This window comes from Dryobates pubescens, chromosome 5 (assembly GCF_014839835.1).
Source record: "Dryobates pubescens isolate bDryPub1 chromosome 5, bDryPub1.pri, whole genome shotgun sequence".
In the NCBI taxonomy this organism is placed as follows: Eukaryota; Metazoa; Chordata; class Aves; order Piciformes; family Picidae; genus Dryobates; species Dryobates pubescens.
In genome coordinates this window covers 24,389,356-24,410,730 of record NC_071616.1, presented here as the reverse complement: position 1 = coordinate 24,410,730, position 21,375 = coordinate 24,389,356, and the positions used below count along the sequence as shown (strand labels likewise).

General features: G+C 35.9%; 1 protein-coding gene across 3 annotated transcripts in view; it reads left to right on the top strand.

The window, feature by feature from the left end:
• Positions 1-18,449, top strand: part of PPP2R5C (protein phosphatase 2 regulatory subunit B'gamma) — a 78,818-nt gene extending 60,369 nt beyond the window's left edge. For all 3 annotated transcript variants that reach the window (XM_054161836.1, XM_054161837.1, XM_009905080.2), the window contains 10 exons: positions 230-360; positions 1,172-1,231; positions 2,468-2,576; positions 5,562-5,615; positions 7,518-7,688; positions 8,248-8,375; positions 9,903-10,004; positions 12,154-12,226; positions 14,277-14,393; positions 17,292-18,449. In XM_054161836.1, coding sequence (XP_054017811.1) covers positions 230-360; positions 1,172-1,231; positions 2,468-2,576; positions 5,562-5,615; positions 7,518-7,688; positions 8,248-8,375; positions 9,903-10,004; positions 12,154-12,226; positions 14,277-14,393; positions 17,292-17,423 — 1,077 coding nt within the window. In that variant the 3' untranslated portion in view covers positions 17,424-18,449. The remainder of the gene's footprint in view (positions 1-229; positions 361-1,171; positions 1,232-2,467; positions 2,577-5,561; positions 5,616-7,517; positions 7,689-8,247; positions 8,376-9,902; positions 10,005-12,153; positions 12,227-14,276; positions 14,394-17,291) is intronic.
• The last annotated feature ends 2,926 nt before the right edge of the window (positions 18,450-21,375 follow it).

Genomic DNA, 21,375 nt, shown 5'->3' with positions numbered 1-21,375 from the left:
CAGGCTAAGCAGCCCCAGCTCCCTCAGCCTCTCCTCATAGGGCTTGTGTTCCAAACCCCTCACCAACTTTGTTGCCCTTCTCTGGACACGTTCCAGCAAGTCAACATCCTTCCTAAACTGAGGGGCCCAGAACTGGACACAGTATTCAAGGTGTGGCCTAACCAGTGCAGTGTACAGGGGGGAGTGCATTAGATTCAACTAACACAAAGCTTTTCTTGTCTCTCTGCAGCTTTTAGAGCTCTTTGACAGTGAAGATCCTCGCGAAAGAGATTTTCTTAAAACAACTCTTCACAGAATATATGGGAAATTCTTAGGCCTGAGGGCTTACATCCGGAAACAAATTAATAATATATTTTATAGGTATGTCAGTGTCTTTGTCTTGTGGGGTGTGTGATCGGGAATACAGCTAAAAGATTCAAGGACACCAGTAGCAATTTTTTTAATTATTAGGGTGTTTATACCCAGTATAGTTACATTTAACAATGATTAATACTCAGATTTATATTAGAGTAATCTTGCAGACAGCATAAATTTGGCAGCTGAAATTTGGGTTAGTACATGATTCAATTTGATATCTTTATCTCCGAGGCGTCTTTTTCTTACTGGGTACAGAATAGTGCCTTAATAAAATGCAGTGCTTCATAATGCAGAAGTTAGGCATAATTGAATGACAGAGTTCTGGAATTTTCTTGAAAGCACATATTTACTGCCTTTTCTTTCCTCAGAACTGAGATGGACCATTTAGAGTTCACAATTTTTAATTTTAATTCCTATGGAATGAATTGTGGTATTATGTCCAAATAAAACAAAAAAAATAATCTACCATATTACCAAAGGTATTTAAAAGTGTGTTTTTACTGCCATGATGTGAATCAAGATTATGGCACCCTTTTTCTTGTCTTTTGATAACATTTCTGGCTTCTACCAATAATTATATTGGGTACCAGTTTTACACTCCTCTCATCATGCTTCCCTTTTTCTCTACCAGTGTTGTTTTCATCCCAAAGTAAATGTATTATGCTACCCTTTTAAGAAAACAGCAAAAAGCTGCCACATACTTTTCCACTGCACAAGCTGGGAGGTCAAGGCTGCCTGTAATATCAGATGAAGATGTTGGTAGACTTGTATCTCGTTTTCAGCAGTAATCATGTAAAACTTCTCATTTATTTAGATTTATTTATGAAACAGAACATCACAATGGCATAGCAGAATTACTGGAAATACTGGGAAGGTAAGTTGTAGATTTTGTTTAATTAAGCTCATTTGGTCTTCAGAGTGGACTTTCAAAATCAAGTTGGGGATTGCAGATGATTGATTTGAGACAAGATTCAAGTAGCTTCGTATTATATGTCAAAGCCATAATAAAGGAGTAAGTTTTGTGTAACGTTGCAGAAACAGCAAAAACTTGAACCTGTGGCAATGTTTTTGACAGGGACTTTTTTTTTAAATAAGATTTAGGTTACTATAGTCAACTAATATCAAGATATACTGAAGACTGAGTGAAGCTTAAGTACTAGACCATGGAGGTAAATCTTCAAAAGTATTATTTAAATCACCAGCTTCTTCATTCTCAGTTTTGTTAGGTTAGCTTTAAGTGTTAAAAATTTTAAAGTTGAGGAGTTGTGGAGGTTTTTTTCCTTAGGCTTTCAAAATAATATTTCCAGTAGCTAAGTGATGCATCTGAGCTGTAACTGTTCTGTATTGGTTAGTCTTGTAGTTCTTGAAGGAATTTCACAAACCATAGTGTTGGCACAGAGCTTCTTATGAATAATGGCTTTCAACTGGGTTCCTGGGTTTTGATTTGTCAGAAATAGAGGAATTGAATTTCATGCTAAGTACTGGTTTTCATTCCTTTGCTAAGTGCTGTGTGATACTGGACAAATGAATGCCAGTCATCTCTTGACAGAGTTACAGGATTTCTTAACAATCAAGGCCAAACTTGCCCTACAGTGTGATTCTTTCTGTGGTTAGCAACCCTTAAAACATCTTGCTGAAGCTTTTACTTTTATTTTTTATAAAGTTAATGTGTATTTGGTGAGTATGTGGAAGTTGTGGCAAAATTTGTCAATTGAGATACCTCTTCTACATCCAGGCTGTGGTTCATTCTTAAATTCCATGAAGCAGCAGAGAGAAATATGTATTCAAAGTTCTGATGATAGTTCATAGTGAAAGTCAGAATCTGAAGTGTAGTTATAGTTGTATACATTGCTTGGGAGAAGGATTTGGGACCTGTGAAAGTCTTGGGTGAGGTTGATTCGACTATTCTATTTATAATATTTAGAGAACTAGATCAATGATTTAAACAGTTTCTGATGCGTACTTAATTTGGACAACTTTCTGTTGCTTCATATTCTCCAGGAGGTGGCAAAAAGAAGAAAGTTCTGAAAACAAGGATTTTGCTATATACTCTGGTAATACAGATTATGTATAATTACTAATATTTGTTTTAAAATTATTTTCCTGGCAGCATAATTAATGGATTTGCCTTACCATTAAAAGAAGAGCACAAAATATTCCTATTGAAGGTTTTGTTACCATTGCACAAAGTGAAATCACTCAGTGTCTACCATCCACAGGTAAGTTTTGTTCAGGACTTTTCACACAACTAGCCTAGGGAGGACTCCACTCACTCTGTTGCGGATTTTGTTCTAAGCTCCAGTGCCTTCCTGCTACCCAGCCTTGGGGAAATTTATTCAATAGATGAAACTAGAATGTTTTGCTTGTTGAAGAAAAAAAAATTTCAAAGAAAGTGTGTGTGTGTGTGTGTGTAAATATTGGTGCTTTCTTTAAAAAAGTATTATAGTATTTATAGATGAAGTAGTTGGTTAATATGAGAGTTCTTAATATTTATCCACACATAGAATTTTTTTGTTTCTTCTTTATGCTTAGACATAAAGAATTGCAGAAAAGTATGGTTTTAATGAGTGTCATCTACAAACCTTTTTCTTAATGCAGGGAGAATTTCATCTGAATTAATTTTCTTACAACTGTTGATAATCAGAAGGAACTGGGCATTTGCTCGGACATTATTTAATTCAGTACATATTTTTAGAAGTACACAGGAAAAAAGGGGGCATCTGAGGTTTATCATGATTTAAAACCAGCTGAGTCTTATGTGCTGAGATTAGTTCTGTTCAGAATACCTAGAGGAGCAGGAACTCATGCCATGTTAGAGAAAACACAGTGTAACTGCGATATACTGACATTTTCTCTAAGTGGTTATGCAGCTTTGGCCTTTTTTTTATTTGAAAGTTAAATGTTTGCTGTGTAAGTTCAAGTGCTCCCATTTCTTTAAATAAAATTACTAACAATCTGTATCGTTAAAACCACCGTTTTTATAGTTACAGTTCTGTAGCTATTGTTTTGGATCTGACCAACGGGGGCTCACATCAATTCCTGTTGAAGTAATGGGCTGCAGTGGCTCCCATTTAATTATTTAGTTTTTTTTCCCTAGTGCTGTGAACATAAGCTGTTGGGGTGTCACCAGCCACCTTTCTTACAACCTCTGCTAGTGCAGGCATCTGTGATTGCCACCTTTCCTTCTTACCTGTGTGAGGTGGCTTGGTCTTTATTTATTCCACTTAATTCATGAACTAATTCTCCCAAAACCTTGAATTGACTTGCCTTCCTCATTACCATTAATAAAAGGAAGACACAGGTAAGGAATGCTTGTCTTGTGCATCCCACCAAATGTAATGGGAAAGCACTTCAAGCGAACTTAGTGTGCAAAACACTGGAGTAAATCCACAAAACTTCTCATTGAAACAGCAGCAGATATTCAGAAGGAATTGCTGCCAAATCTGATACACATGAAGAAAGCTAATTTCTATATTCAATTCACATTTACTTTAGAAAAGTGGAGAACAACAGAAATAATGATCTTTGTACATTCATCAAGTTACCTAGGGGCATTCTTGGTAGCAATCATTACAAAGCAGGAAAGGAATTAGGCTCATCAGCTGAACTTCCATAAATGGAGAGACATAGAACAATGGTTAAACAGTTTGAGGTATGCAGTGACCCTTCCATTTACCTTGGGACTGTTGGCCTTTTGATCAAAAGGAATGTAATAGTTCACCTTTTAGAACAGAATTAACCAGGTTGGAAAAGACCTTTGAGATCATTGAGTCCAACCTATCACCCAGCACTATCTAATCAACTTAATGATGGCACCAAGTGCCTCATCCAGTCTCTTCCTAAACACCTCCAGTGATGGTGACTCCACCACCTCCCTGGGCAGCCCATTCCAATGGCCAATCACTCTTTCTATGAAGACCTTCTTCCTAACATCCAGCCTAAACCTCCCCTGGCACAGCTTGAGACTGTGTCCTCTTGTTCTGGTGCTGGCCGCCTGGGAGAAGATACCAAACCCCACCTGGCTACAACTTCCATTCAGGTAGTTGTAGACAGCGATAAGGTCTCCTCTGAGCCTCCTCTTCTCCAGGATAAGTAACCCCAGCTCCCTCAGCCTCTCCTCATAGGGCTCATGCTCCAAACTCCTCACTGTTTTGCTGCCCTTCTCTGGACAGGTTCCAGCAAGTCAACATCTTTCCTAAACTGAGGGGCCCAGAACTGGACACAGGACTCAAGGTGTGGCCTAACCAGTGCTGAGTCCAGGGGCAGAATGACTTCCCTGCTCCTGCTGGCCACACTATTCCTGATACAGGCCAGGATGCCATTGGCCTTCTTGGCCACCTGGGCACACTGCTGGTTCATGTTTAGCCTACTATCAACCAGTACCTGTAGGTCCCTTTCTGCCTGGCCACTCTCCAGCCACTCTGACCCCAGCCTGGAGCACTGCATGGGGTTGTTGTGGCCAATGTGTAGAACCTGGCACTTAGATGTGTTAAATCTCATGCCATTAGACTCTGCCCATCTGTCCAGTCTGTCAAGGTCCCTCTGCAGAGCTCTCCTACGCTCTAACAGATCAACACCCACACCCATCATGATGTCACCTGCAAACTTACTGATGATGGACTCAATTCCCTCATCCAGATCATCGATAAAGATATTAAAGAGCATGGGGCCCAGCACACAGACAGTTTCACTCTTTGAACTGCAGCTGGTATATATTGTAATTCAGTCTCAGTTTATATCAGCTTTACACTGGTACGCATAATTACTGTACGATGTACAACTGTTCAGTAAATTAGGTTATGGAATAGAAAATACTAATACGGCATGGGACAGCCAAACGTTAGCAAGTGGAAAGCACTTCTCAAACATGGGATTTAAAAGTGTGCTGTAATGCAGAGTGCAATATCTAAAAAGAAAACACCAAATGATGTGTTTGTTATAACCCAGGAAAAGGTGAGGACAGACATAGGAAGGTTGGGAGAATTTGGTAAAGCGTATTTACCCCTTTTTTTTGGTCAAATTGTCTGCCAAATCATTTTTGTAGACTTACAGAAGTAACTTTTTGGGGGGGGGGAGTGTTTAGTCTTGTGTTTCTTTTAAAAATGTTTTCAATTCAGTAATGTTCTCCACTTTAATGTCAGTGATTTCACAGTGTCTTCAGTTTCACAGCAAGCATTAATAAAAATCTTTTTCTTTTGCTGTAGCTGGCGTATTGTGTCGTTCAGTTTTTAGAAAAGGACAGCACACTTACAGAACCAGTAAGTTTGTCTTCTTGTTACGTATTTTGGAATATTAATATCCCTTTTACCTGTAGAGTGTTTAAAGAGGTTTTGAGAACAGAGTATAAATATGTAATTGTTTTTACTAGGGAGAATCAAATACCATTTTGATCTGTCAACTTCAGACTTTTCCAGCATGCATTAAAAGACCATTAACAGCATACAAATAAACAGACCCATTTATTCTGATAATTCTGTTCTGTTTGACTTGGGTATGAGATAGTTAATCCCAAAGAACTTTAGTCAGAAGTTAGCTTGCTTGAACTGGGCTCTGTTGTGAGACGCGTGTGAAGGAACAGAAATTTCTAGCGCACAGAGCTACTGAGGCTTTCAACTCTCATTCTATTCATTTACCAAATTTGGAACATAGATGAAACCAGACTTTGATCTGGCTGCACGTAATTGCATAGATGAATACTTCTAATTGTTCTTAATAGTACATAGTGTTTTGCCTCATTACACCAAATATGAAGTAGGTAAGAACTAATATATTTAATAGCCAAGTAATCAGTAAAAGGATTACTACTAACAAAAGGGCACATCATTAGTTTTAAACCATTTCCATTGTAAAATGGAGACTGGGATTTTTGAAACAAAGTATGCATCTGTGCCAGAAATCTTCTCCTTGGAGCTTTTAATATTTATTAAGATATTAAATCTCAGACATTCTGTCATTTGTGCTATATGAGATCTTGAAAACTTAGGTTTCTCCCAGACATCATGTAGGGTGTTAAATATATTTCCTAGTACAAATCTGAACTGATACACATCCCAGTTTGTTCCCTTCCCAAATGAGTTCATGGTTACAACATTCTTTAAAAACTTGGGACGTGCATCACCAAAGTACTAAGTTCCCATTCAAAAATTCTGGTCATTGCAAAAGAAAATGCTTTGTTTCCCCTTGTAATTGTCATATTGGGTTTTTTGACATCTTATTAAAAACATCTGTATAAGTTTTCCAGGGCTTCATTGAGGGCATAGTGTCTGCTTTCATGATGAAATAATCCGTACATGAAAGATGCACTGATGTCTCTCTGAGTTGTAGTTAATAAATATTACTTCTAGGTTTTAAGTGTAAGAAGCTGGGCTTCTATAAGAAGGTCCTCCATTTCAGAAACAAAAAAAGGAACTGCTTGGTTTTTTCCTAAATGCAGGGAGGAAATTGTCTGAGAGAAGGCTGATGGATTGTTCCAACTTTTTAACTATATATTAAAAAAGTACATAAAAAAAAGAGTTGTGTCAAGATTTCTTTACTGTTTGAGACTGAAGGGTTTTTTAGTTTTGCTTGGGTCATTTTTTTCTTCTAGTTTGTTATTTTTATGGCTTTTTAATCACAAAACAAAAGCACGTATAAACTTACATGTTCAAGGTTTTATTAATTGCTCATCAGAAATAATTTAAGCTTGAGTACTGTACCAGTAATTCTTAAGTCTTTAACATGGCTTAAATATCCTTTGAAGGAAAATGTCTTCCTATTTGAATTCTTCTTAAAACATAGTGATAGAGATTTGGAGTACACCTCCAAGAAATTAAGAGACTGAAAGCTGCTATCACTTAAGTGACAGATAATTTTCCCCACAATATAGCAGCAAACTTGCACTTTGATCATGTGAAGTTAGATGTCAGGATACTTCCTCTGGTCTTTGGATTGTAATATTTAAACATATCTTCTAAGTGTATAACTTTGTTTTCTGAAGTGTTTTTAGACCTATTAACAGTTACTTCTCTAATATGGTTCCGTATCTGATTGCTGCTGCCATATGGAACAAACAAATCTGAGTTTTGTGTCCTGTTCAAAATACCAGACTTCTTAATGAGATATAACTTAGTGCAAGGTAAAGTCAAATTATGTTGCAGATTGTGTTCGCTTTGTCTCTGCAGGTTGTAATGGCGCTGCTGAAATACTGGCCAAAGACTCACAGTCCAAAAGAAGTCATGTTTTTAAATGAACTAGAAGAAATTTTAGATGTTATCGAACCATCTGAATTTGTAAAGGTCATGGAGCCTCTTTTCAGACAGCTAGCCAAATGTGTGTCTAGTCCACACTTTCAGGTCTGTATTTATCTAACGTACATTAATGTGAATATCTTTTATAAAGCAAACTTGTTAGTAGTATTGCCTAGTATTATTCACTATCATTTTTGTTTATTCTAAAAGAAGTCTTCAATTCAATGTCAAATTTTAGGGATCCAAATGTTAGCTTTTTTCATTCCAAAAGTGTGATGTGTTCAGTCTTACTGTTGGTGATTCACTTCAGTGTTATGCTTAATGTAGATGTTCACATTTTCAGAAGGACCTCAACCCTGTCAGTACATACTGTTTGCATTTCATGGTTTCAAATAGAATTCTGCCAATGCTCTTTCCTTAGGAAAACATTTATTTGCTTGAAATTCAGTCTGTAGGTTATAAGTTGAATCGTGTCCCTATCAAGGAAAAAGCAATTTTTCCATCTCTTTTCATCAGCTCTGTGACTCCCATTTGCACTAGAAAAATGCAGATCTTAAGTTTCAACTGCGTTTACCTTCTCTTTATATTTGTGAAATGTTTCAATTATTTACTCTTTAAGAGATTGTCTGAAAAACTGTTCCTTTGTTTTGTCATGCTGTCTTAGGTTGCAGAGCGAGCATTATACTACTGGAATAATGAATATATTATGAGCTTAATTAGTGATAATGCAGCAAAGATTTTACCCATCATGTTTCCATCCTTGTACCGGAATTCAAAGACGCATTGGAACAAGTAAGAGGCACTTGTAGAAATAAAATTCTGCTACTTAGGTCTATTTTTTTTCTTTTTTATGCTTAAAAGTGGTTCAGATATTTGAGTTGCTAGTTTTAAGTGTGTTGAGCTGTTTATGATATTAAAGTTGCTGCATAAAGAGGAGACTTCTGACAGCAGTATTTTAAAAAATATTAAGAATTAAAGAAGATAGGTTTTCCTTTTTGCATTAAACAAGAAGCAGTTTTCATACATCTGATCTATGACATACTTTTATTCATATGAAGCAAATTTTGCATTAATGTGTAGATCAGATACTTCTAAACACCAATGCTGATTTCCAGTCTCTACCTCTTTGCTGATAATGCGTTTCTTCTGCATACTAGTGGAATATCTTACAGAACAGATCAGCTTTTCCTTTCCTCCCTTCCCACCCCTGCTTTTTGCTTATTATTTTCTCTGCTTTCTCCATTGACTATTTCACTTCTCCATACAATAACATAGTACTTAAGCATGAAAACAGTTCTGGTCAGCTCCTTTCTGCAGCTGTTCCATTATGAAGTGCCTCTTTGTTTGAGCTATTGTGCAACTGCTGGAATGATGAAAGTATTAGAGTCTAGTGCTGCCTGTGAATTGAGGACTGGCCAAGAATGAGTAATCAGTCTGCCACTAAACACAGGGAAAGAAACGGAAAATGAAGTGATGTTAAAGTGATTGGTTACTATCACTGGCTGTAAACAGTAACAGATAGTGTATTCACAAGTAAAACCAGTTCAGTGATGTAATTGTACGTAGCAAATGTGGATTGCTGATGCTTGTTTATTCTGGCTTTCAAGGCCATGCGTTCATTTTACTCTGAGCAATTCATGCTACTCAGTGCAGCTGCACTCTTACTTGTAACTCACATGTATGATACAAAGTAATCATGGATTGCATTTTGGATTTAATGATCAGATTATTCCATAAAAGTGCTTCACAAAGCAGGTTGTTTATGTTTAATTTTTCCAGTGTTTTCAACTTTGCTTTTCTAACGCTTCTCTAAAGAGTCCTGACATACTTGTGTTGCAGTGAGTGCTGTTGCTGTGTGGCAGTTTTCTTACTGAATAGTGTCTTTTCCAGGCTCCTTTTAATCACAAACGGTATTTTTCCTCTTGAATTTGTCAGTTACTAGTAAGTTACGTACACAAAGATCTTTATTGTCATTTTGCATTTTTTTAATAATCCTGATGTGATCAGTGTCAGCTACTAAATTTCAAACTAGTCCTCTCTTGGTACATGCAGTATTAAAAATTAAGTTCAAATGTCGAAAGTGTTGAAGTGATGAATAATATTATAGCATAAGAAAATTGCATCCAAAGTTGTTAATTTTAGTACTTGTATTAGCCCTTTTGAAGTTAAACTGAAACTTCCACTAACTAGTTTTGTTTCCACTTGTTCTGAAATGATGTAATTTTCCAGTTATGTAGGCTATTGGCTACTGTTGACCAGAAAAAAGTAGATTTCAAAGTTTAAAGTACTGTGAGTTTCAACCAGAAGTTTTACTTATAGGACAATACATGGCTTGATATACAATGCTCTGAAACTCTTCATGGAGATGAACCAAAAACTGTTTGATGACTGCACACAGCAATTTAAAGCAGAGAAGCTGAAGTAAGTTATCGTATCAATGTGTCTGTCTGTTTTTGAACAATTTGTTCAGAGTGCTTTATCTCTGAAAAAACAGTGCCTGTAGTGAGAAGTTGCTTGTTTGATTACAGTACAGCAGCTTCCGAATCAACTTGATGGAACTTCTTGTTATATATGAGCTGTAAAATCTGAAGAGTAGGATGCTTCCTGTAGTCTTGCATCTACTACTGCTGGGGCTCACAGTCTTGCTAAAAACAATTTTTTTGAGACTGCTAATCATGGAGGCCAGTGTAAAAGATCTGTTAAACAATTCAGTTTACTCCAGTGTTTATTTTAGCTTGCTTTATTTACCTGGTGTAATTTTCATTCTTGTTGTCACTTGGTTCTTCCCAAAACACTTCCCCAGTATTTTTCTGCATTGCATTGTGTGTGCATGTGTGAATGTTTTTCTGAAAATGACCCAAGATAAAGTTGTTACTCTATTGTAATACAGGGCATTCCTATATTATTTGCCAGAAAAATCCTGCTGAGTTTAGTATATTCATGAATAGGATGATGAACAAAGAGATTTGGAAGCTGGAATTTTTCCAGGTTTTGCCCAAAAATGCAGCTAACTTATGATCATAAAGCCACTTGTCTTCTGTTTCTCTGTTTCCAGTTATGTTGACTAGACTTAATTTTTTGAATATTCAGTATATTATGAAACCTACTAAAATAAGATTAAGTCAGATGTATTAATGATTTGTGCCTATAAGTTTAGGGCTGAGTGTGGTTAGAAAGCAGGTACTGAAAATACCTGGATTGGAATTTTATTTTCAGTTCCAAGTGAATAGATTATCAGTAGTGCTTCAAATTATACATCTATTTCAAGCCAACAAACTGGAAGTAGTACAATGTCTTAGCAGATTCATGTAGATTGATTTGTCAGTGTTTTGAAATTCCTTATTACAGTTTAAGTAGAAATGAGCTTGTAATAAAATAAATTTTTAAGATGTATGTGTCTTTGTAGATTAACAACATGTGAACATTGGTGCTTTTTAAAAATACTATGTAAATCTCTGTTCCCTCATAGCAAATAAGTAGGATCCTTTTTAAATGGGAAAGCAATCTTCTCTGGTTTTTGGGTAGCTTTTTGAGTGCTAAGTGACACAGTGGGGGGAAAAAAAAAAACCACGCCAAAAAACCATACCACACCAACAATCTCCCACCAAACAAGATCTCAAAAGGGAGTGGTTAAGGAGTCCTTCTCTGCCAAGTCCAAACTTAACTTAATTGAGAGTTGGACATAAATTTATATGTGCTTAAATGTAATTGCTCGCTCTCTTTTTTTTTGGGTGGGTGGGTGGGTGGTTGGTTGGTTGGTGGTTTTTGTTTTTTACATATGTATCATCTGATCTATGCATTGAAGCCTGAGAGCACTATGAGCCTTTTTAGCATTCTTAAGCTCCCAAAGACAGGTGTTCATTATAGTCTCTACAGTAAGTTGTTTGTAGGAAAAGGAGCAACGCCTAGATTTTACTATATTCAGTTACATTTGGTTTAAGAAAACAAACCCTTCCTTCTGAAGGAAAAAAACAACAAAAACCAAACAAAACAAACACCTAAACCCAGACTATCCCATGCCACCCTAATGGCAACTTCCTTAAATGAGGGTTGGGGGGGGGGGGTTATCAGGTTTTTTTGTTCGTCTTAGATTGAAAATGTCTCTGTGCCTTTTCCTTTAAACTACTACCCAAAGCCATTGGGCTAGCAGTGAAAGTCTCTCTGCCTTTTGTTTTTCAGTTGGATATTACTTTCTTATGCTTCAATATAGAAATCAAATATTACAAAATACAAACACACTTTCAACATAGAGCAAGACTTTGTGTTAACTCTCAACAATGTGCAGTTACTAAAGATAAAGTGATACCAGCCAATTTTTTCCTTTCATAAGAAAGTAGCTGCTTTTTCCCTTTTAATGTTGCTTTGCAACCACTGTGATGTAAATTAGCCTGTAAACATTAAATGATATTTTGGGCAGTAGGCTGAAACAGGCATAACTTAATTTATTCTGTTGAATTCTTCCGGAGAATTTCTTTACATTTAAGAAAGTATATGTGTTATGAGACAAAATTAATCAAGCTTTGCCTTTTTTGCTTCTAATTATTTTCATTTTTTTATTTTAATTTTTTAGAGAGAAGCTAAAACTGAAGGAACGGGAAGAAGCATGGGTTAAAATAGAAAATCTAGCCAAATCAAATCCCCAGGTATTTAGAAAAGATTAACATGTTCATGCTTAAATACTTGAGTTTTGTTAAATATCATTGGGAAAAACAGTTCTGAATGATCATGGAAATAAAGCAATTTCACTAATTGTATTACAAAAGATACACAATAAAAGTACTTTTAAAGTTTGTAACCTTTCTCTTGTGCAAGTAATTATTTAAAAACCAAAAAGTTTCTGAAAAGTATGATACAAAGTACTTTTTCCTTTTCTCATAATAGGAGATATTCTGTATTGCGGTTTGAATATTTTATTGTGCAAAATTATGGAAAATACAGAGATGCCATAATTGGTTTCTCTTGAAAAGCTGTTTTGCAAACAGTATTTTACAAAAGAGATCTTTCTGCAAACTGTGAGTTATGACTGGTCAGTTTTCCTCTGTGTCAAATGCATTAAAGTAATACTGTATGTTCTTGTCTGCTGCATTTGTTCTCATACTTGCACTGGTCTGGTCTTTTGGTGAGCCTGCACCTCAGGTTCTTACTGAAAGGAAAAGATCCTGTCAGAGATTTCATGATGTAACTGAAATTTTGATAAACAAAGGTCCTTTAGGCTATTCATTATAGTTTGAAATTATGGGAGAAGGGGTTGGACTGGCTTGGGATTTGGTTTGGTTTTTTTTTTCCTCTCCCTACTTAATTTGCTTGGTGAATGGTGCCAGTTTTCCTTTGGCTCAGTCATACTGATTGCTACTATGGGCAAAAAAAAGCCCCAAACATTTCAACTATTTTGCAGACAGAGTTTTACTATATTGCAGTAAGAAACAGTGTGTAGCTGAGTTTAAAGTGGTGGGAGATGGAGTGAAGGTACTGTATAAACAGAAATGGAACACTTTATGATCTCAGTGGTCATCTTCTTTTTTTCCTCTTGTGATGCTTCTCAGGGAACAATTGCTAAACTCTTCAAATAAAATTTGTAACATTAAACTAAATGTCAGTTGAACAGATCAGTTAATCAAAAAATAACCATTTGTATCAAAGCAGCAACTGACTTTTGGTGACAAAACACTCTTTTGATCAGATAAGACATAAAAGCCTTGCTTGAAGAGTATTTGTGGCCATTTCTGTCACAAATGATAAACAAATTGCACATCTGACTAAATAAGACTGGTTAGCACAACCTGTATACAGTATGTTCTGCGTAGTATGGTAGAAGAGAGCTAATAACTGGTAGCAATTTTTACTTAAAAATGATTATTTGAATGCTGAGTGTTCCACTGAAGTGATGTAATGATACAAATGTTTTTAGCACGCTATAATGGATCTTTAAGCTTTGCTTTTTTTCCTGGAATTTCTGTTAATTTCTTAATTTGTGTAATTGCTGATAGTACTCGTTCAGAGCTATTCCTGATTCTCGATGACACAAGACTACATTTTAAGATATTAGATCATTATAACTATATTCATTAAATCCTTGATGTCAGTTTTTTCAAGATCACATACACCTCATCTGAATTAAAACAGAATTTCAAATACTGAGATTGCTGTACAGTAAGTTTTAGATACAACACAAGTGTTTTAACAAAACTGTGTAATTCCCAGAAGAATTCTATGGCTGTTAACATTTTCTCAAGTCAGAAAAGTTTAGTATTTTGGATAGAAATTATTTTAAATGTGTATTAACAACTTTAATCCTTTTACCAGTGTATTTTCTCTTTCAATATAAAATTACACCAGAAAGTAAAGTCATTGTTACATTGATTACAAATCACCAGACTACGTGTTGGTAAGGCTTCAAGTAAGTCATTGCCAATGTAGACATTCCTTACTAGCAAAATCTGAATATTTTGAAATTCAGTCTCAGATAACTGAAGCATGGGGGGGTTATATTCTGACTGCATTTTTCAACGGACACTTCTGCCAGGTGAATGTATTAGAGTTTCCATTTAAAAATTTGTTACTTGGTGCCTGAAAGCATAAGATACTGAAGCTAGTCTCAAATAAGAAATCATGTTATTCAAATGCTCAAGTACACTCTTAGTATCTAAGCATTATTACTAAGAATGATTATTTTAACACTTTGCATTTTATTAGTACCCAACATATAGTGACACGAGTTTGCTGAACAGTCCTGTTGCAATGGAAACAGATGGGCCTTTAATTGAAGATTTGCAGATGCTAAAAAAGACAGTGAAAGAAGAGGCTTGTCAGGTAAAGCCATTTCAAGATAACCAAGTACTCTACTTTCTTTTTTTTGAAGCAACTGTTAATCATAGATAAAAAATGGGGGTTTATTCTCAGCCTGGTAACCATTTGTCCTAGAGTAAAAAACTTCATTAGAGCTGCTACTTTTAAGTGGTGCAGTAGCATCCAGGAATACAGTGTTGCATTTCTAAGCAATACGCTGTGTGGTCTCTTTTGACTGTCTTCTACAGAAACTTTAATATTTTTTTCTACCTAAACAACTTTTTATGTCATAATTATACTTTAGAGCATAATCTACCACATCATGTTCTATTCTTTTCTCTATATAATAGTTTGGGGGGTTAAAAAGGAAAACTTGCATAAAATATAGTCAGATTCTAATGATAAGCTTTTTGTTATTCCAAGCCCTAGTGGCTAAAGCTGCTATGCTTGGGGGGCTGGGGAGGAAAGGTGTGAAGTATGCATTTGTCTTGCCCACTCATGGGTTGTCCTCCTCAGTCCACCATCTGTCATGTTCCATTACCTACTACAGAGCGAGGACTCTCAAGGTCATTCCAGTCTCTGTCTTTAGCTAATGCTTAGTAATCTTTAGGTATTTTAAATTTAACCTTAGGTAAGCAGAACCATAATCCTAGCATTCAAACTAGAGATTTAAATTCAGAGTTGATGGAGAACTGAGAGGTACCAGTGCTCCCTAAGATACCTGGTAGGAATATGAATATCTCTAAATCCAGCAAAGATTAACACCAAAGAAATTATCCAAAGCTAGAGAAACTGGTTGAGATCAGTAATAGTCTGTCAATTTGAACCAATGTATCAAAGAAGAAATTTAATGAAAACATATAGTCAACCTAACCTGCTACACTACTTTCTTAAAATTCCAGTGTCATTATCCTGCAAGATTATGTGTTATTTATTATTTGTTTGAAGGCATTTTGGATAAAGGTCAAAATAAAAGAAATGCTGGAATGTTTCCAAGACATGCTCAGTGATTGCTGTTTTTTAAAACACAATGCATTACGTGTAAGTCTTTGTGTCTTGAATTGCATGTCTACCCAGGGCAGCAGATGAAGGTAGCATTCCCTCAAATGGGAACACAGGTTAGGGCTAGTCAGTGAGGAGCACCAGGCTTATTACAGTTTCCAAACCTCTGCCCTTCTTCAGACCTTGGATAGCTTAACCAGGCCCATGTGATGAGTAGAGGAGCCTCCTTTCACTAGCTCTAGTGCCTAGAACCAGCTCTAGTGGAGAAAAGCATGTAGAAAAATTACTGAAAAAAATGGAGTGCTGCTTAATCTTAGAATCGTATGGATGGCAGTGTCCAGCTTTTGCTGTGCTACTTCCTAGTGCATAGCCATTTTCTACAGATCTATGAGACCTTGGCTTACTTTCCGTCCTGGCCAGAGAGAATTAAAATTCATATCTCCTACCTCTGAGTAGTCTAGGGACAAAGCAGCCAAAGTATAACTCTATCCTAGTAGCTGGGACAGACAGTTAAGACAAACTTCCTAGTCCCAGCTGTTGGAAGTGTTCGGAGATTTGGGCCAGTATGAAGTGTGCCCAGACAAAAGAACGATGGCTTTACCTTAGTATGTTCTTTTCTTCAAAGTGTACCACTTCAGGAGCTGTAAAGTCAAGGCTGTCATCAGCATTATTGATAGCATTCTAGATGGAAAACGAGGGCATGGCATTCCTATGGATGAGCCTGATTCTCCCTGCCATCCTGATTGTTAGAAAGGGTGGGGATTAAAAATGTGACACTAATGGAAAAGAAACAAATTGTAAATGAAATAAAATTCTGAAACATTGGTTGGAACTGTCCAAGCATTCTTTAGCTATCTCTTCAATACATGCTTTCTTGCTTTTTGTTGCTTATCAAGTGTGCAGGAAATAAATGAGATCATTTGAAGGTTATAAGCCTGTTTATTCAGAGATCAAGATGATGTCTTAGCAGAGCTAATGGAATGGTTTGAAATAGGAATTCTTATTGTTAGAAAAAGTTAGAGAAATCTGTGAGAAGTACACCAGGCAGGAGAAGGATTGATTAAGTATTAGGGTCTTGCAGAATGAAAGCTAGGTAGCATTCTTGTGTCAGTCTTTGAGAGGACACTGGAAAGACAGTTCTGTATCCCTTGCTAAGTGCCATCAGAAATTGATGCTCCCATAAGAGATGTTTAAAATAAATTTTAAAAAGGGGCAAGTCAAAAGGACAACTTTGTTTATTTAAATACATCTTCGGAAGTGAGGAACTATGTAAAGATCTGCACAGTTTCAGTGAAAGTAAGGTTTATGCCAGAGTTTTACGTTGCAGAATATCCATATTGAAGAGGTGATGGAGTGACTGAGGGAAGTAGATGTGGCTGGGCATTTCTGTACCAGATTATGTGAGCGGTTTTAGAGAATACTCTGCTACCAAAAACATTTGACCATCATGACTTAGTAACTTTTTTAACATGGTAGTAAATCAATGGCTAAGTAAAAGCAAATCTGTTTGTTACAAGGACAAATAAGGGTAGGTAAGACGGACAAGTAATTAGAAGCATGGAAAGAACTTAATCATGTATCTCACATAGGGGCATACAAAATAAATGAGAAGATAGATGATAATTATATTATTTTAAGCATTGTCAAATGATAGTCATGATCAGAATGTCATGATTGCTAATATCTTAGGATTTCTGAAATATTCCTAATTTTTCTGTCTTAGCAAAAAAAACAAATGCCTTCAAGACTTGAAATTGGGTAGCTGGTAGGGTAAAGAGGAGAAAGTACAAACTTTTTCCTATGTGTTTTATTTGTTTGTTTGTTTTTCCATACCTGAAAATACTTATGTGCAATAAATATTTTAAAGTAACTGTTTAGTAATTAATATTTTTGGCCAACTTTGTCCTATTTTTATTTCAGGCACAGAAAGATCAGAAAAAAGATCGTCCTTTTGTGCGACGCAAGTCAGAACTGCCTCAGGATATCTATACCATGAAAGCCTTGGAATCACATTGCAGAGCTGATGAATTACTATCACATGATGGGCATTAAACTATTAAAATTAAATATTATTTTGGAGGAAAAGTTTCTTTTCTGGACTCAGTTCTACAGTAGAACTTCTTTGTGCCATACCAATCAGTTACACACAAAGTCAAAGCTTTCTTCAGCCCAGTTCTGTAGGCAATAACTTTTAAAGAGTATGCAGCTCAAGATTAGTAGTTCAAACAATGGTAAATTACCCAATTCCATTTGCAGAATATTGGGTTGACCATAATCAAGTGGACACCATTTTCCTGGAGGTGTTATCATAGTACCAGCTAGCTGACAACAGGCAGTTTTTATAGTCATATTTGTGAGAAGAATTCTATAAACTGTCTGACTAAACGAGTGACCAATAGTTGGTACTAATGATACATGAGCATTCTCAAAACTCAAATTATTTCCAATTTAAGTATTAAACTTTTTCTAGGATTTCTCAACTTTACAGTTGTTTCCACATTATTGCTGTCTTGTAATATACCAGAAATTTTGAAAAATAGGGTTATTCTTTCGTATTGTAAAACATGGCTTACAAACTGGTAACTTCCATGACAATCTACAATCATCATTCCTTTCTAAGAGTTCTGTAAATTTGTTTCTCCTTTACTTAGGATAAAGAGATATATCTATATATACCATGTCATAATACTTTATGTATATTTAAAGCCATATTTTCCAGTCTTTAGTGTATAATAAGGCACCAGTATTCAAGGTATGAACTGGTAGAAGAATTTTTCCTAAAATGAACATTTGTTTACTATGACTGGGAACAGACTGAATATAAAACTTCATTTTACGTTTTTTTTTCAAGTCGGTAAAATACTCTTTCTCTGTTTTCTCCCTTATCTGAGCTTTTAATACTCAGCATTTTTCTTGGGCTCTAGGAGTTCAATATTCTGTGGCAGATAAAATGCGTGGTTTCAGTTGCATCAGGTTTTATCGGAAAGGTGGACATAACCTTTCAGGAAACACAACATCCCGAGGTTATTAAAATAAGAAAACAACCCAGACCCTTCAATTCCATCCTGGTTTTTTTTCTTGGGGTTTTGTTGGGGGGGGGGGGGTGGTTGGGTTTTTTGTTGTTTTGGTTGAGGTTTTCTTCAAATGAGTCTAAGAGCTGAGGAGATAGTAACCATAATTTTACCGTGAAAATATTTTTTGCTGTTGTTGTAAAGAGCACATGTGCTGCAAATACACCTCACAAGTGAACTGAAAATGCATCTGAGTTGCTGATGATCTTCAAATGCTGCTATATATTCCACAAAATTACTTGCATGTAATGAGCTTTTTGTTGTAGATGGAAAAGCACGGGAGGAAAATCTCTTTAAAAATATAGTGCTTTGTCTTCAATATTTGATTTCTCTCAGGGTGGCCAGTATTTTGACTTACTTATCCTGCTTACAAGCTGTTTGAAATGTGTTCTGCTATTCTAAATGGGTGATTAGTTTCTTTTGTCTCTGGCAGTAACATGATATAACTTAATGTTTAATGTCTTGATGCATAAAGAGATAAAAATGTGGCTTCATTAAAAATAGTTTTGGTTTACTTTTTAAGGAAGTATAAGGTCTCCTGCATCCATTTAAAAACAAAAAAAAAAATAGAAAAAATAGAAAAAATTGCGCAGAGCAGACATTCATAGTAACCTTGTGCAGATGTAGTGCCTGCTGTTCGTTGGTTGCATTTATCATTCAGTTTCCAGTATTTGTTACATTGTCTATTGGAAGAAAATTGTGGGTGGTAAATATTGGCTCATAACGACTAAATTTAATGACCAACCCAAACTTTGAGTGGAATGTCCACTGCGTCTGAAAACATTTCCTGTAAAACTTGAAAAAGAATATGCTTTACCATTAGGATATACTATAGTAAAACAGTTTAAAGATGCCTTCTCCTTTTGAGGGAAAAAGGGTGCTTTTTTAATTGTGTAAAGCAGTGTCTATGTATTTTGATATACCATTGTTTGAACTTCCATCTTTAGCTGGTAGATTATCAGTTACCTTTGATTTAGGGTGTTCAGTATGTTTGTGCAAGAGGTTGCTGAAAGGAATTATTCTTATGTTACCCAAGGCGGGGAGGGGGGGAATACAACCTGTATATCAATGTTTGATTGATTGTGTGATGCTCAACGTATAGGAACATCTTTCACTGTCTAGATTTAATTTCTGTTCTTTACTGAAGATAAACACTCACCAAAAAAGGGGAAATACTATGACATTTTTAAAGGCTTAAAGTTCACCATAAATTCATGTTTGAAGTTTTGAGCCACTAAACATGTGCTTAGGCAGTATTCCAAAATCTATCGCCACTAATGGTTTAGCATGTTTATTATCAATATTTACATGGTTCTTACAATCCTATACTAAACCATTCTAAAAACAATATATCCAAAGTGAAAAGAAAAAATAGAATTTTGGTGACTGTTGCTCTTCATAAAGTTCTGTCTGACACCTTCCCCCATTTTCCAAAATTACACCTGTACATCAGGAATGTCAAAAGTAATATTCCAAGTGTCTTTTTAGTGTGGCTTTAGTATGGCTTCAGTTTAATATTGTACATACATTGTACCTTGTTTTATGGTAATAAGTAATAAAAATGTAGACTTCATATTTTGTACAGAATTGTCCTATGTACAGAATAAAAAGTTCCTAGAAACAGCAAAAATAGGTAAGTGGCACAATTATTTTTCATTAGACAATATCTGTAACATTATGCATTAGTGAAATGTTAAGTTCAAATGTACGTACCTATTTTTTAACTTTTGTAATTCCATTTTTTTTTGTTCTGGCATTGTTTCTGAAGAACTTCAAACACCTGCCATTTCATATGCTTTTATCTGATTTTAAAACTGAAGGAAAAAAAAAAAAAAAAAAAAGAAAAAGAAAAAATGATGATGATGTATTATATGGACAAATAAAGAACGTGTGAATTTTACTTGCTCATCACGAAACTAAATTTAGCACAGGGCTTTTGTGGATGTGGTCAGAATATCAGTTTTTGCAGAATCATAAATTTCACACGAGAAAACATTTATGGAAAGGCCATTAGTAAAAAGAGGAGTAGTAGCTATTCATTAGGAAAAGCAGACTTAACTGTCAGACCAACTGTCAGTGCTGAAAAGAACTTGATCGATCTCCAGTCTACAAATACAAACGGCACACCTTTCATACCATAGTATTTTCACCTGTAGCCCTTCTGTATTGATAGGGTTCAAGCAAATGCCATACAATGAGGGATTAGATTATGGCAGCTGGTATGTAGTCAGGGGGCAGTGATGTGGGGAAAAAAGTTATATCTGCAGTAGGAATTGTCTTCTCTCTGAAATCCATAAACATCTTCAAAGAACTAAGAAAATTATTCACATAAAGCTGACTTCCAGTAGTGTTGGGTTTGCAAGTGGAAGGGAGTTTGAGGGAGAGGGATCAGTATTTGTCTCCTGACTTACATAAGGTTTGAGCTATATATGAAGCCTTTGCATACTGAAAGTAGGGGTTTTTTTGCAATGAGCTTAGAAATCATCATATGCACTCCTGAGCTTAATCATAAATCAAAACCTTGATGCTCAAACAATTGAGGATCCAGTTTCTGAAATTAGTGTCAAGTACCTCACAAAGTATAATGTTTTGAAGTATTGCCAGTAATGGCATTTTTTCTGTATAAATATCTTGCTGGCTTGCAAGCATGTTCAAGAAGTGAATTTCAGTCCCTTTCTCTCTAAGGGGCTTTGGCCGCGCACCTTTTTTTGGCATTGCTGATTTGGCTAGCCTTTTAGAGGTGGAAAGGAGAGTGCCAGTGTAGCGCAGCTCCGCCTGTGTTTGGAGGTTTGCTGGCTTGCTTTGTGAAGACTATTTTTAGTACCTTACAAATGTACTTAGAAGAGAGAGCTATGATCCCAGGTTATCTCAGGTGGTGTTCAGGATCCTGTTGTGGACCACTCACCTAGAAGTGGAGTGTTTCTGCTCCTTGG